This window comes from Salvelinus fontinalis, chromosome 5 (genome assembly GCF_029448725.1).
Source record: "Salvelinus fontinalis isolate EN_2023a chromosome 5, ASM2944872v1, whole genome shotgun sequence".
In the NCBI taxonomy this organism is placed as follows: domain Eukaryota; kingdom Metazoa; phylum Chordata; class Actinopteri; order Salmoniformes; family Salmonidae; genus Salvelinus; species Salvelinus fontinalis.
Window position 1 is genome coordinate 44,725,847 of NC_074669.1, and position 16,790 is coordinate 44,742,636.

The following is a 16,790-nucleotide window of genomic DNA, read 5'->3' on the forward strand; positions in this document are numbered from 1 at the left end:
TGAGGCGAGAGACAAAACTCTTCTGTCTGGGTGTCGTCTGTCTGCTGCCTGAGGTTTCTAAATAAATCAAAATGATTCAGTGACTGCAGGTTTACTCTTCCCTCTTCCTCCTCCTCCCGTCTCATTGCTGTCAGTGTGTAGAGAGATTGGGAGGGGAGCTACTGCTCAGAGCGAACAGAGCTGGAGATGACGAACAGCGAGGAGAGATGAGACAGTTCGATCCTTTGCCCATTTCTTCCCTGCCACCAACTCCTCCATAGCTCTACAGGAAACAGACTGAGGCCATTCACTGAAACCAACTTACTGAACTGTGGTGTATGCAGAAAAAAGCTGTGTGTGCCTGCGTCCGTGCGTACGTGTGTGCGTACGCATGTATATACAGAAAGTGCATATGCATGTACAGTTGAAGTCGGAAGTCTACATACACCTTAGCCAAATACACTTAAACTCAGTATTTCACAATTCCTGACATTTAATCCTAGTAAAAATTCACTGTCTTAGTCTAGTTGGGATCACCACTTTATTTTAAGAATGTGAAATGTCAGAATAATAGTTGAGTGATTTATTTCAGCTTTCATTTCATCACATTTCCAGTGGGTCAGAATTTTACATACAGTCAATTAGTATTTGGTAGCATTTCCTTTGAATTGTTTAACTTGGGTCAAACGTTTCGGTTAGCCTTCCACAAGCTTCCCACAATAAGTTCGTTAAATTTTGGCCCATTCCTCCTGACAGAGCTGGTGTAACTGAGTCAGGTTTGTAGGCCTCCTTGCTCGCACACGCTTTTCCAGTTCTGCCCACACATTTTCTATATGATTGAGGTCAGGGCCACTTAAGGATCGGACCCTTTTTTAAAGTTTTCGCCTAAAATACCCACATCTAACTGCCTGTGGCTCAGGACCTGAAGCAAGGATATGCATATTCTTGATACCATTTGAAAGGAAACACTTAGAAGTTTGTGGAAATAAATGTGAAATTAATGTTAAAAAACAACCGTTGTTTTTTTTGTTTTTTTGTTCCATCATCTTTGAAATGTAAGAGAAAGGCCATTATCTGATTTTGGACTAGGCACAATTTAGATGTTGGCCACTAGATGGCAGCAGTGTATGTGCAAAGTTTTAGACTGATCCAATGAACCATTGCATTCCTGTTCAAAATGTTGTATGAAATATGCCCAAATATGCCTGATTGGTCAATATATACATGTTCAAGTACATAAATGTGCACTCTCCTCAAACAATAGCATGGCATGTTTTCACTGTAATAGCTACTGTACATTGGACAGTGCAGTTAGATTAACAAGAATTTAATCTTTCTGCCCATATAAGATGTGTCTATGTTCTAGGAAATGTTCTTGTTACTTACAACGTCATGCTAATCACATTAGCGCACATTAGCTCAACCATCCCGAAGGTGGGACACCGATCTGTAGAGATAATTAAGAACTTGAGGCCATTCTACTGCCAATGTTTGTCTATGAAGATTGCATGGCTGTATGCTCGATTTTAAACACCTGTCAGCAACGGGTGTGGCTGAAATAGCCCAATTTGAAGGGGTGTCCACATACTATAGTGTAGCTGCCATCTGATGGGCCTACCTACCGTACTGTATAGATCCCCCAGCATGAGTGTGCAATGGCACAGTGGTACAACCTGCCATGTGGAATCCTGTCAAACAGCTAACCACCCACTCAGATGCTCTCAGGTTGTAGCTTTAGCAAACTATGATACAAACTGAGCAGGCTACAAACAGACGTACCATTTATATTCTGTCCTTTGTGAGTCTAGCTGGGCTTGCTATGCCGTGACCGGCTTATGCCAGGCTATGTGACTGTGTGTGAGAGGCGGGGCAGTAATAGGCAGGGTTTGCACGTGTGTGTGTATGTAAGAGAGAGAGAGAGAGAGAGAAAGCTGAGCGGGGCGTCCCATAGCCAGAAGGGTACTGAAGGCCTCTCTCTCTTCTCCCTCAATCTCCAGTCACGCAGCCCAAACCATCCCTGCCCAGCCCTGGCACAATGACTCAAAACCTCACACATTATGTCTGCTCCAATCCTTACACTTTACTGCATGACACTCATTTACATAAGAGCCTGAGCCTCCCACTCAAACATAGGTGTATTTATGGCTTGTGTCCGACCACAGGCAGTATTTAACTCCGGTCCTCGAGGTACAGCACGCAATACAAGTGAGTGAGTGAGAGAAATCCGGAGAGAGTAGTGAGAGGAGAGGAATGAGGGGAGAGGGGAGAGGAGGACAGTGAAGATGGATAGAGAAGGAGAAGATGAGAGAATGAGATGATTAGCAGCATCTGATGTGAGGCTCATTACGGAAGCCAAGAGAGGCCAAGAGAGCAGCGCAGTCAGTCAGTCCCTCCACATGTCACAGATGCTTTGATATATAACGGCTGCATCGAACCAGAGCTGTTTGATGTGGGTTTTAATGATGAGCTCAGAAACTTTCAACATGGCACCGTCATAGGATGCCACCTTTCCAACAAGTCAGTTCGTCAAATTTATGCCCTGCTAGAGCTGCCCTGGTCAACTGTAAGTGCTGTTATTGTGAAGTGTAAACGTCTAGGAGCAACAACGGCTTAGCCGCGAAGTGGTAGGCCACACAAGCTGGCAAGAATGGGACTGCCGAGTGCTTGAAACACGTAGCAAGTGAACATTGTCTGTCCTCGGTTGTAACACTCATTACTAAGTTCCAAACTGCATTTGAAAGCAACGTCAGCACCAGAAATGTTCGTCGGGAGCTTCATGCAATGGGTTGCCATGGCTGAGCAGCCTCACACAAGCCTAAGATAACCATGAGCAATTCCGAGCGTCGACTGGAGTGATATTAAGCTCGCCGCCATTGGAGAAGTGGTAACGCGTTCTCTGGAGTGATGAATCACGCTTCAACATCTGGCAGTCCGACGGAATAATCTGGTTTTGGCGGATGCCAGAGAATGCTACCTGCCCTAATACATAGTGCCAACTGTTTGATGGAGGAGGAATAATGGTCTGGGGCTGTTTTTCATGGTTCGGGCTAGGCCCCTTAGTTCCAGTGAAGGGGAATCTTAAGGCTATAGTTATTATGTACATAATGTTTCTGCCACCGTGTCTTATAACCGAAAAGAGCAACTAGATATCAGGACAGCGATTACTCACCCCATACTGGAGGAATACTTTTTCTTCAACGAGTCGGACGGGAAAGATTTACTTCAGGCCCTCATCCCTGTAATTCGCAGGAGAAAGAGACAGACGTATCGTGGACGAAGATCCGGGTGCCTTGTTAGGATCCTTTGCCAAGAGGGTAATCTACCTTTACCATCGTTCCTATTAGACAATGTACAATCAATTGATAAAATAGACAAACTACGATCATGTGTATCCTACCAATGGGACATTAAAAACTGTAGTATCTTATGTTTCACAAAGTTGTGGATGAACGATGACATGAATGACATACAACTGGCGGGTTTTAAGCTTTTTCGGCAGGATAGAACAGCGGCCTCTGGGAAGACAAGACCACACTATTTACCAAGAGTTTTCATCTGTATTTTTCGCAACTGTCGACATATTACCACAAATGGATGCTGGCACTAAGACCGCACTCAATGAGCTTCAAACAGCCATAAGTATACAGGAAAACGCTCATCCAGAGGCGGCGCTCCTAGTGGTCGGGGACTTTAATACAGGGAAACTCAAATCTGTTTTACATAATTTCTATTAGCATGTTAAATGTACAATCAGAAGGGAAAAAAACTGGATCACCTTTACTCCACACACAGAGACGCGTACATAGCTCTCCCTCGCCCTCCATTTGGCATATTTGACCATACAGTAGTTCTATATTTCTGATTCCTGCTTACAAAGACAAACTAAAGCAGGAAGCACCAGTGACTCGATCAATAAGAAAGTGGTCTGATGAAGCAGATGCTAAGCTACAGGACTCTTTTGCTAGCACAGACTGGAATATGTTCTGGGATTCTTCCGATGGCATTGAGGAGTACATCACATCAGTCACTGGCTTCATCAATAAGTACATTGATGATGTCGTCCCCACAGTCACCGTACGTACCCCAACCAGAAGCCATGGATTACAGGCAACATCTGTACTGAGCTAAAGGGTAGAGCTGCCGCTTTCAAGGAGTGAGACTCTAACCAAGTAGCTTATAAGAAACACTGCTATGCCCTCTGACGAACCATCAAACAGGAAAAGAGTCAATACAGGACTAAGATCGAATCGTACTACACCGGCTCCGACACTCGTCGGATGTGGCAGGGCTTGCAAACTATTACAGACTACAAAGGGAAGCACAGCCGCAAGCTGCTCAGTGACACGAGCCCACCAGACGAGATAAACTACTTATATGCTCGCTTCGAGGCATTTAAAACTGAAGCATGTATGAGGGCATCAGCAGTTATGGACGACTGTGTGATCACGCTCTCCGTAGACGATGTGAGTAAGAACTTTAACTTCTCTGGGGCAGGTGGGACGCAATCGTCCCACCGGCCAATAGCCAGGGAAAATACAGCGCATCATTTTCAAATAACGTGATATAAAAATCTAACTTTCATTAAATCACACATGTAAGATACCAAATTAAAGCTACACTCGTTGTGAATCCAGCCAACATGTCAGATTTCAAAAAGGCTTTTCGGCGAAACATAACATAACATAACATCTGATGATAGCACAACAGTAAACAAAGAGAGAAGCATATTTCATCACTGCAAGCACGACACAAAACACAGAAATAAAATATAAATCATGCCTTACCTTTGACAAAATTATTTTGTTGGCACTCCAATATGTCCCATAAACATCACAAATGGTCCTTTTGTTCGATTAATTCCGTCGATATATATCCAAAATGTCAATTTATTTGGACCGTTTCATCCAGAAAAACACTGCTTCCAACTTTCGCCACTTCACTACAAAATATATCAAAAGTTACATGTAAACTTTACCAAAACATTTCAAACTACTTTGGTAATACAACGTTAGGTATTTTTAAACGTTAATAATCGATCAATTTGAAGACAGGATGATCTGTGTTGAATACAAAAAGAAAACAAACTGACGCAACTTTTTTCGTAACGTGCCTATCTCAAAAAATGTACTTCATGTGACCCTCATTTACGTTAGCCCTACTTCTTAATTACACAAAGGAATAATCTCAACCGATTTCCAAGGACTGGTGACATCCAGTGGACGCCGTAGGAACTGCAAGCAAGTCCATTAGAAATCTGGTGTCTCTAAGAAACCTCATTGAAAAGACAGTGACATCAAAAACATTTAAACTCAGAAGGGTTTGTCCTCAGGGTTTTGCCTGCTACATAAGTTCTGTGATTTTCACAGACATGGTTCAAACAGTTTTAGAAACTTCAGAGTGTTTTCTATCCAAATCTACTAATAATGTACATATCTTATATTCTGGGGATGAGTAGCAGGCAGTTGAATTTTGGCATGCTATTTATCCCGAAAGTGAAAATGCTGCCCCCTGCCCACAAGAAGTTAAACAGGACAACATTCACAAGGCCGCAGAGCCAGAGGGATTACCAGGACGTGTACTCTGAGCATGCGCTGACCAACTGGCAAGTATCTTCACTGACATTTTCAAACTGTCTCTAACTGAGTCTGTAATACCAACATGTTTCAAACAGACCACCATAGTCCCTGTTGCCGATGACACAACAGTGGTAGGCCTGATCACCAACAACGATGAGACAGACTATAGCAGGGGTGGGCAACTCCAGTCCTCGGGGGCCTGATTGGTGTCACACTTTTTCTCCATCCATAGCAAACACTGCTGATTAATTAAATTGCATTCTAAACTAAAGATAATAATTAGGTGATTATTGGAGTCAGGTGTGTGTTAGCTAGGGCTGGGTTAAAACTGTGACACCAATCAGGCCCCAGAGGACTGGAATTGCCCACCCCTGGCCTATAGGGAGGAGGTCAGAGACCTGGCTGTGTGGTGCCAGGACAACAACCTCTCCCTCAACATGATCAAGACAAAGGTGATGATTGTGGACTACAGGAAAAGGAGGACCGAGCATCAACGGGGCAGCAGTGGAGCAGGTTGAGAACTTCAGGTTCCTTGGTGTCCACATCACCAACAAACTATCATGGTCCAAACACACTAAGACAGTTGTGAAGAGGGCACGGCAAAGCCTATTCCCCCTCAGGAGACTGAAAAGAGTTGGCATGGGTCCTCAGATCTGCAAAAGGTTCTACAGCTGCACCATCAAGAGCATCCTGACGGGTTGCGTCACTGCCTGGTATGGTAACTGCTCGGCCTCAAACCGCAAGGCACTACAGAGGGTAGTGCATATGGCCCAATACATCACTGGGGCCAAGCTTCCCGCCATCCAGGACCTCTATTCCAGGCGGTGTCAGAGGAAGGCCCTACAAATTGTCCAAGACCCCAGCCGCCCTGTTCATAGACTGTTCTCTCTGCTATCGTACGGCAAGCGGTACCGGAGTGCCAAGTCTAGGAACAAAAGGCTTCTTAACAGCTTCTACCCCATACGACTCCTGAACAGCTAATCAAAAGGCTACCCAGACCACTCTTTTACGCTGTTGCTACTCTCTGTTTATTATCTATGCATGGTCACTTTAACTTTACCTACATGTACATATTATCTCAATTACCTCGATTAACTGGTGCCATCGCACATTGACTCTGTACTGGTACCCCCTGTAATAGCGTCGCTATTGTTATTTTACGGCTGCTGTTTAATTATTTGTTACTCTTATTTTGTTTTAACGTATCAATTTTTTACTTAACACGTTTTTCTTCTTAACTTCTGAAAGCATTGTTGGTTAAGCATTTCACTGTAAGGTGTTGTATTCGGCGCATGTGACAAATAACATTTGATTTGATTTGACAAAGACATTCTAGACGATTCTGTGCTTCCAACCTTGTGGCAAAAGTTTGGAGAAGGCCCTTTCCTGTTTCAGCATGACAATCCCCCCATGCAGAAAGCGAGGTCCATACAAAAATGGTTTGTCGAGATTGGTGACCTCACCCCATAGAAGACCTTTGGGATGAATTGGAACGCCTACTGCGAGCCAGGTCTAATAGCCCAACATCAGTGCCCAACCTCACTAATGCTCTTATGGCTGAATGGAAGTCCCTGCAGCAATGTTCCAACATCTAGTGGAAAGTTACAACACCAAACTGCAGTCTGGTCAAGACCCTGGTGAGGACAACGAGCATGCAGATGAGCTTCCCTGAGATGGTTTCTGACAGTTTGTGCAAAAGTTATTTGGTTGTGCAAACCCAGTTTCATCAGCTGTCCAGGTGGCTGGTCTCAGACAATCCCCCAGGTGAAGAAGCCGGATGTGGAGGTCCTGGGCTGGCGTGGATACAGGTGGTCTGAGGTTGTGAAGCCGAGTGGACTTCCCTAAATTCTCTAAAACGATGTTGGAGGAGACTTATGGTAGAGAAATGAACATTCAATTGTCTGGCAACAGCTCGACATTCCTGCAGTCAGCATGCCAATTGCACGCTCCCTTAAAACTTGAGACATCTATGGGATTGTGTTGTGTGACAAAACTGCACAATTATGAGTGGCCTTTTATTGTCCCTATACTGTTTAATAATGATCATACTGTTTAATCAGCTTCTTAAACCTGTCAGGTGGATGGATTATCTTATTATTATCCTCAGCCCGTCAGTTGAGGATGCCTGGTCATTCTTTAAAAGTAACTTCCTCACCATCTTAGACAAGCATGCTCCGTTCAAAAAATGCAGAACTAAGAACAGATATAGCCCTTGGTTCACTCCAGACCTGACTGCCCTCGACCAGCACAAAAACATCCTGGCGAACTGCAATATCATCGAATAGTCCCCGCGATATGCAACTGTTCAGGGAAGTCAGGAACCAATACACGCAGACGAAGTCAGGAAAGCAAAGGCCAGCTTTTTCAAGCAGAAATTTGCATCTTGTAGCTCTAACTCCAAAAAGTTCTGGGACACTGTAAAGTCCATGGAGAACAAGAGCACCTCCTCCCAGCTGCCCACTGCACTGAGGCTAGGTAACACGGTCACCACCGATAAATCCGTGATAATCGAAGACTTCAACAAGCATTTCTCAACGGCTGGCCATGCCTTCCTCCTGGCTACTCCAACCCTGGCCAACAGCTCCGCCCCCCCCCCCCCCCCCCCCACCCACCCCCGCTGCTACTCGCCCAAGCCTCCCCAGCTTCTCCTTTACCCAAATCCAGATAGCAGATGTTCTGAAAGAGCTGCAAAACCTGGACCCATACAAATCAGCTGGGCTTGACAATCTGGACCCTCTATTTCTGAAACTGTCCGCCGCCATTGTCGCACCCCCTATCTTCAGCCTGTTCAACCTCTCCTTCGTATCATCTGAGATCCCCAAGGATTGGAAAGCTGCCGCGGTCATCCCCCTCTTCAAAGGGGGAGACACCCTGGACCCAAACTGTTACAGACCTATATCCTTCCTACCCTGCCTATCTAAGGTCTTCAAAAGCCAAGTCAACAAACAGATCACTGACCATCTCGAATCCCACCGTACCTTCTCCGCTGTGCAATCCGGTTTCCGAGCCGGTCACGGGTGCACCTCAGCCACGCTCAAGGTACTTAACAATATCATAACCGCCATCGATAAAAGACAGTACTGTGCAGCCGTCTTCATCGACCTGGCCAAGGCTTTTCGACTCTGTCAATCACCATATTCTTATCGGCAGACTCAGTAGCCTCGGTTTTTCTAATGACTTCCTTGCCTGGTTCACCAACTACTTCGCAGACAGAGTTCAGTGTGTCAAATCGGAGGGCATGTTGTCCAGTCCTCTGGCAGTCTCTATGGGGGTACCACAGAGTTCAATTCTCGGGCCGACTCTTTTCTCTGTATATATCAATGATGTTGCTCTTGCTGCGGGCGATTCCCTGATCCACCTCTACGCAGACGACACCATTCTGTATACTTCTGGCCCTTCCTTGGACACTGTGCTATTTAACCTCCAAACAAGCTTCAATGCCATACAACACTCCTTCCGTGGCCTCCAACTGCTCTTAAACGCTAGTAAAACCAAATGCATGCTTTTCAACCGGTCGCTGCCTGCACCCGCACGCCCGACTAGCATCACCACCCTGGATGGTTCCGACCTAGAATATGTGGACATCTATAAGTACCTAGGTGTCTGGCTAGACTGCAAACTCTCCTTCCAGACTCTAGGGGTGTTAACCCCGGTGTCCTGGCTAAATTCCCAATCTGGCCCTCAAACCATCATGGTCACCTAATAATCCCCAGTTTACAATTGGCTCATTCATCCCCCTCCTCTCCCCTGTAACTATTCCCCAGGTCGTTGCTGCAAATGAGAACGTGTTCTCAGTCAACTTACCTGGTAAAATAACGGTAAAATAAATAAATAAATAAATATCAAACATCTCCAATCCAAAATCAAATCGAGTCGGCTTTCTATTTCGCAACAAAGCTTCCTTCACTCACGCCGCCAAACTTACCCTAGTAAAACTGACTATCCTACCGATCCTCGACTTCGGCGATGTCATCTACAAAATAGCTTCCAATACTCTACTCAGCAAACTGGATGCAGTTTATCACAGTGCCATCCGTTTTGTTACTAAAGCACCTTATACCACCCACCACTGCGACCTGAATGCTCTAGTCGGCTGGCCCTCGCTGCATGTTCGTCGTCAGACCCACTGGCTCCAGGTCATCTACAAGGCTATGCTAGGTAAAGCGCCGCCTTATCTCAGTTCACTGGTCACGATGGCAACACCCACCCGTAGTACGCGCTCCAGCAGGTGTATCTCACTGATCATCCCTAAAGCCAAAACCTAATTTGGCCGCCTTTCCTTCCAGTTCTCTGCTGCCTGCGACTGGAACGAATTGCAAAAATCTCTGAAGTTGGAGACTTTTATCTCCCTCAACAACTTTAAACATCTGCTATCTGAGCAGCTAACCGATCGCTGCAGCTGTACATAGTCCATCGGTATGTAACCCACCCAATTTACCTACCTCATCCCCATACTGTTTTCATTTATTTACTTTTCTGCTATTTTGCACACCAGTATCTCTATTTGCACATGATCATCTGATGATTTATCACCCCAGTGTTAATCTGCTAAATTGTAATTATTCGCTCCTATGGCCTATTTATTGCCTACCTCCTCATGCCTTTTGCACACATTGTATATAGATTCTCTTTTTTTTTCTTTTTTCCTACTATGTTATTGACTTGTTTACTGTTTACTCCATGTGTAACTCTGTGTTGTTGTCTGTTCACACTGCTATTGTAAAGGCAGTCAATGTTGTTCTCCCCCTTAGACGAGAAGGAGCATGGATAGGACCAAGATGCGGATTGAGGGAAATAAGCCATCTTTTAATGAAAACAGCAAACAAGACACTACAAAACTACAAAACAACAAACGTGACTAACCTTCAACCGTCCATGTGTGGACACAGGAACAAACACCCACAAAACCCCAGTGAAACCCTGGCTGCCTTAGTATGACTCTCAATTAGAGACAAACGATAACCACCTGTCTCTAATTGAGAATCATACCAGGCCGAACACAAAAACCAACCTAGAAATACAAAACATAGACTACCCACCCAACACTCACGCCCTGACCAATAAACACATACCAAAACAACATAAAACAGGTCAGGACCGTTACAGCTATGCTTTATCTTGGCCAGGTCGCAGTTGCAAATGAGAACTTGTTCTCAACTAGCCTACCTGGTTAAATAAAGGTGAAATAAAATAAAAAAATAAATCTTTGCAAAGGATAAATGCTCATTTAACAGCGATTCAAGCAAATTTGTGCACAACATTTGAGAGAAATAAGCTTTTGATGCATATGGAACATTTCTAGGATCTTTTATTTCAGCTCATGAAACATGGGACCAACACTTTACATGTTGCGTTTATATTTTTGTTCAGTATATGTATCTGAACGACTCTTCAGGTTTGTTTGAGTGCCTTGTCAATGCAGTCTCTCTTTTCTCTCTTGTTTGTCGAGCACATATTCATTAGGCCTAGTTGATAAGTGAGCGTAGTTTGCGACCAATGTTTTATATTAATACACTAGATGACTAACAGGTGGCGCTGTTTTTAAACCACCATGCCTCCATCTTGGGACTCTCCCACCATTGTAAAAAAATTGTTTGTAAGCTATAGAAATGTATTTATTAAAGGGATACTTTGGGATTTTGGCAAATAAGCACTTTATCAAATTCCCCAGAGTCGATGACCTCATGGATACCATTTTTATGTTCGCATCTAGTATAGTATAGGTAGTTTCGCAAGCCAATGCTTATTAGCATTAGCACAATGACTGAAAGTCTATGGTATCTACTAGCATGCTAGCAGTTACCATAGACTTCCAGTCTTTGCACTAATGCTATATATCTATATATAAAAACATTTTCTTTAAAGTATAATTTCTTAAAAAGTTCTAACGTTACTGTCCCCACTACAACAACAAAATGTTTAAATACATGTCATGTTTAGGCCTATGCCAGGCAGTGTGATAGTTTAGTAAATCAACTCCAGCACCCATGATGAATAGAAGCGTGAGAACGTCCCATCCCATTCTCTCTCATCTAATCCGCATGCTTCCCATCCGAAACAGTTTGGAACAGTTTGTGCATATTATGATGTCCTTTTGTGATGTTTTTTTTCCCGTTTTGGTCTTCGGCAAAGGTTTTTTTTCGGCTGTTCGTGCACATTTTTCTTTTCTTGAAGCAAGTCAAAGTTTAGTAGCTGGAGTCTATGTCCATTTGTTGGTGATTGGTCAACTGTAGGAATTCTTCAATTAAGTGTTTATTGTCATTCAACGAGAGATCGTTTTCATGCATATTTTTTACTTGAGTAACACTGATGTAAAATTGCGCGACTAAGATCTCCTCCTTAAAAAAATCCAACATTTATGACAGATTTCTGTCATAAATTTTATTTAATTAATCTTTGATTAATTTGTACTATTTTGAGGAAGCGTATACTAGCTACGGCGTCTGAAGATGTTTTTCAAGTGAAGATATTTTAAGGAAGTATGTGAGCACACTTGTTCAGTTCGGCTAGGTGCCAGCTTTATTCTGGCTAACACGTAATGCTCAGCTCCCGACTTCAGTCTGCAATGAGTCGGCACAATGCATCGATAATGAAGGGGGCTGTGCATTTACTGTTTGGCTCTCCGCTGTCATTCTCACTCAAACACCCACAGCAACACACAGCCCCTGAGCCCCACCCCTTTATATTACAACGGTTGAATTTTCAAATCCAAACAAATCGCAAATTTACAATTATCAGCTAGGTTATGCACACACTCTTTCACACACAGATGTACAGTCTAACACAGTGTTATTTCCACTTTTTCAGCGGGGACACACCACGCCATATCTCTTCCACACAACCATACCTTTTAACATCAACAAATAACCTTCAATTAATTACATTTTCATCTCTCTATTCAAAATTAAGAGAACCAATGTATACATTTACTCAATAACGTTGTATTTTTCAATGTTTTTTTAATAATATTTTTTTGGTGGAGAACCCACTGCAATTGCCAGCGACTCCAACTTTGAATGCCGCTGCTCTAACAACGGAATGAACATTATCTCTCAAAGCTACAGTATCAGGAGCACCAGTCTGTTTGTGATAATGATGAAGCAGAATGTAAACAGCTCAACTGAGCATACACATTCCCATTAGAACATCAAGTAATTTAGCAGTAGTACACATCCCAGACCTAATGTATTGTGTCTTTGTGGGGTGTGTGAATATATCAGGGCATATTACTGCTGTTTGGGCCCTCTGCTCTAAACCGGATTAGTACTGTGGGCTCACCGAGTCTTATTTTAGGTGATTGACAGGGTTGGGAGGAGGGGAGAAGAGGAAACTGGAATGGGTTGACCCAGGAAGCGAATACAATACTTCTACTTACTCCCTCTACCATTTGTATACGCTCTGCCTTAATGGCATGCTACATAAGTGTATTTTTAAATGTTTTGGGATGGGCATGTTACCATTGCATTTAGAATGTTCTCACAATCAAATGGGAGCCAGCCAAAATGGTTATGATTGGGTTGTTTCTTTTTAGCTGGCATAGCTAATCTGTATAGTAAAATGTATGTCTGTTGTCCATCTAAGCACAAATGGTGTAGATTTTTTTAGAGTGCCTTCTACTGACCCCAAAGAAGCCAGAGTAGCCTTCTGAGGGGTCAGTTGGTTAAAGGTCAGACAGAGTGGACAAACCGCAGTATGGCTGAAGGAGAGGGCTGGGATGGAACGTACTTCCTGAGGCTGGTGGCTGAGTTGACACCGCAGCCGTAAACGGACTGCATTAGAGTGTGTTTGTGTGTGTATGTTAGGGATGGGCATTTTTTTAAAATAAATCACTATTTTAAATATTTTCCTAAAATGTTTTGGGATATCCGGATAGTTGATAGCGTGTTTTTTGTAACTTTGTTTAAACTTGGACACTTGTTTGATGCGTAACCTGCTCAACTCGAGAGAGACAGTGTACGCTCCAGAATGGTGGGGGATGGGCAGGGGGCAGTGGTGTGTGTGACACGGGAGGGAGAGAGAGAAAAAGTAGCCACTGACTCCCGCTACAAACTTGTAAATGCAACAGGTTATCTACACTACATGATCAAAAGTATGTGTACATCTGCTTATCGAACATCTCATTCAAAAATCATGGGCATTAATTTGGAGTTGGTGCCCCCTTTTTTTTGCTATAGCTGCCTCCACTCTTCTGGGAAGGCTTTCCACTAGATGTTGGAACATTGCTGTGTGGGCTTGCTTTGATTCAGCCACCAGAGCACTGGTGAGGTCGGGAACTGATGTTGGGCGATTAGGCCTGGATCGTAGTCGGCATACCAATTAATCCCAAAGGTGTTTGATGGGGTTGAGGTCAGGGCTCTGTGAAAGCCAGTTAAGTTATTCCACACTGATCTCGACAAACCATTTCTCTATGGACCTCGCTTTGTGCACACTGGAATTGTCATGCTGAAACAGGAACGGGCCTTCCCCAAACTGTTACTACAAGTTGGAAGCAGAGAATCGTCTAGAATGTCATTGTATGTTGTAGCATTAAGATTTCCCTTCACTGGAACTAAGAGGGTTAGCACGAACCATGAAAAACAGCCCGAAACCATTATTCCTCCTTCACCAAACTTTACAGTTGGCACTCTTCATTCGGGCAGGTAGTGTTCTCCTAGCATCCGGCAAAACCAGATTAGTCTGTCGGACTGTCAGATGGGGAAGCGTGATTCATCACTCCAGAGAACGCGTTTCCACTGCTCCAGAGTCCAATGGCGGTGAGCTTTACACCACTCCAGCCAACGCTTGGCATTTTGCACGGTGATTTTAGGCTTGTGTGCGGCTGCTCGGCCATGGAAACCCATTTCACGAAGCTCCCAACGAATAGTTCTTGTGCTGACGTTGCTTCCAGAGTCAGTTTGGAACTCGGTAGTGAGTGTTGCAAATGAAGAAAATACAATTTTGACGCTCTACGCACTTCAGCACTCAGTAGTCCCGTTCTGTGTGACGAACTTGTTGGAAATTTGACTTGTTGCCATTCTATGACGGTGCCACGTTGAAAGTCACTGAGCTCTTCAGTAAGGCCATTCTACTGACAATGTTTGTCTATAGAGATTGCATGGCTAAAGGCTCGATTTTATACAGCTGTCAGCAACGGGTGTGGCTCAAATAGCCAAATCCACTAATTTGAAGGGGTGTTAATTAACATACAATACTTTTGTGCATATATAGTATATCATCCCATCTGACAGTGCCTATTTTTACTGCATCAAATCTATTTAAACATGCTAGTTAAGATAACCAGTTACCAAGGCTAGCTGAGGGTATTTTGCTGCGCTCCCCATCCTTGTCTACAACAACTCCATTCAGATTAAACAACAGCCTACCTGTCGGTTGCTCGTTGTAGCCTACTCCTTTTCATGTAGCTAACTTAATTCCGTAATTGTAGTCCATCTTGCCATGCCAAGAGTGTGCAAAGGGTGGCTACGTTGAAGAACATCAAATATCAAATATATTTTGATTTATTTAACACTTTTTTGGCTACTACATGATTCCATATGTGTTATTTCATGGTTTTAATGTCTTCGCTATTAATCTACACTGTAGAAAATAGTACAAATAAAGAAAAACCCTTGAATGAGTAGGTGTGTCCAAACTGTTGACTGTTACTGTTGATAATTGTATTTAATTGAGACAAAGCCTTTTCATTGTAAAAAAAAAATTCTCAAATGAATACTATCTCAAGTATTCGTATACTAACGTCCGTTCAGATATTCAAATATTCAAATAACCGTGCCCGTCCCTAGCAAGGGTGCGTGTGACTGTGTGTCATGAATTGCTGATTTTCTTATTGTTCCTGGAATGTGCTTGCTAAAAACAAGCACCTAATAGTTGAAGGTTCTTTTCTTGAGTCCTACAAGTGCATTGAAATTATTTAGTAACTGTGCATACTTTGGAGAGATGTATGGCCACCTGGAGACACCAGTTAGGCCCCTTATTAACAAATGCTGCAATAAGAATGTCTGGATTCAGGTGAACTGTTGCGTCCTCACCTTTTGTTCTGATAATTTCCCCAACAATCTCCAAAGTGCTCCCTTTCAATCGCCACCATAGTTATGCATATGCTTCTCATATTTCTTCTGTTTGAAGCATTTCAATTTGTCCCTGTTCACATATGCCAATTCTAAAGAGTGTAAAGGGTTAAAAATACTGCTGATTTCCATTTCTCCCTGGTAGTGTGTGGCCAATCACTGGTCACTGATTGCCCAGAGAGTCCAAATAATTTGTGTTTTTTTTCCATGGCCTGAATAAATCCCACTACCTGTCTGGTACCGGCCCAGATTGACAAAGCCCTGTAGCGGTGCTGTGTTCGTTGATTGGGTGGGTATGTGCTGTCCCAGTGAGAGGCAGTGGTCAAAGTGAAAGGGAAGGGTTTTAGATGTGATCATGCTGTGTATTTTCCCAGCAACATTATTTTATTATTATTTATTATGGCTATATCATCATGGAACAATGGGAAACACTCCTAAAGCTATTAGCTCCACACTGGTCCTACACCTGGCCTGCCCTACAGATACAAACACACACACACACGCACGCACGCACGCACGCACACACACACACACACACACACACACACAACTCACACAGCATGTATCCTCAGCGTGATGGAACAAAGTCTGTTTGATCTTCATACAGTTCTAGCTGAGTGACATTAAACCCATTTAGAAGTGCTTAGTCCTCTTCCACTGTGACCTGAAAACTAACAGAAACCTGTCCCTCTCCCCTCTTTCCCCTTCACTTCTCTATTTTATGTTTGCCTCTCACTCCCTTTTTATCTCTTCCTTTCCTCTCACTATCCCATCTCTTGCCCTCTTCTCTCTGCCTACCCCCCTCTCTCCCCCCTTCATCTACCACTCTACAGAAGTACAGGATTCCGGATGAAGATAGTTCAACCCCCCAGCTGGACCAAGGTCAGTCCCAGGCCTGTCCTCAGCACCCCTACCCTGGCTTGGAGGGCCGAGAGAGGGAGCTGCCGGGTAGCCACCACGGGACCCTCCGCAGCCACCATGGAACCCTGGACAGGCACCACCACAACAGGGGAGAGAGAGAGGGCACGGACGGCAGGGGAGAGGGACGGCCAGAGCTGGTCCAGGTAGCAGAGAAGAAACTGTCCCGAATAGAGAATGCCCACGGATACGTCTCCCATGCACAGATCTCCCCTACGAAGGTAGGACACAGCTATGTACTGTACATGTG

The 16,790-nt window shown here is 43.9% G+C and overlaps 1 protein-coding gene across 2 annotated transcripts in view; it reads left to right on the forward strand.

Moving 5' to 3' along the window:
- LOC129855654 (discs large homolog 1-like protein) overlaps positions 1–16,790 on the forward strand; it is a 203,074-nt gene that overhangs the window by 2,909 nt on the left and 183,375 nt on the right. For both annotated transcript variants that reach the window (XM_055923540.1, XM_055923541.1), the window contains exon 2: positions 16,456–16,761. In XM_055923540.1, the coding sequence (XP_055779515.1) occupies positions 16,456–16,761 (306 nt within the window). The remainder of the gene's footprint in view (positions 1–16,455; positions 16,762–16,790) is intronic.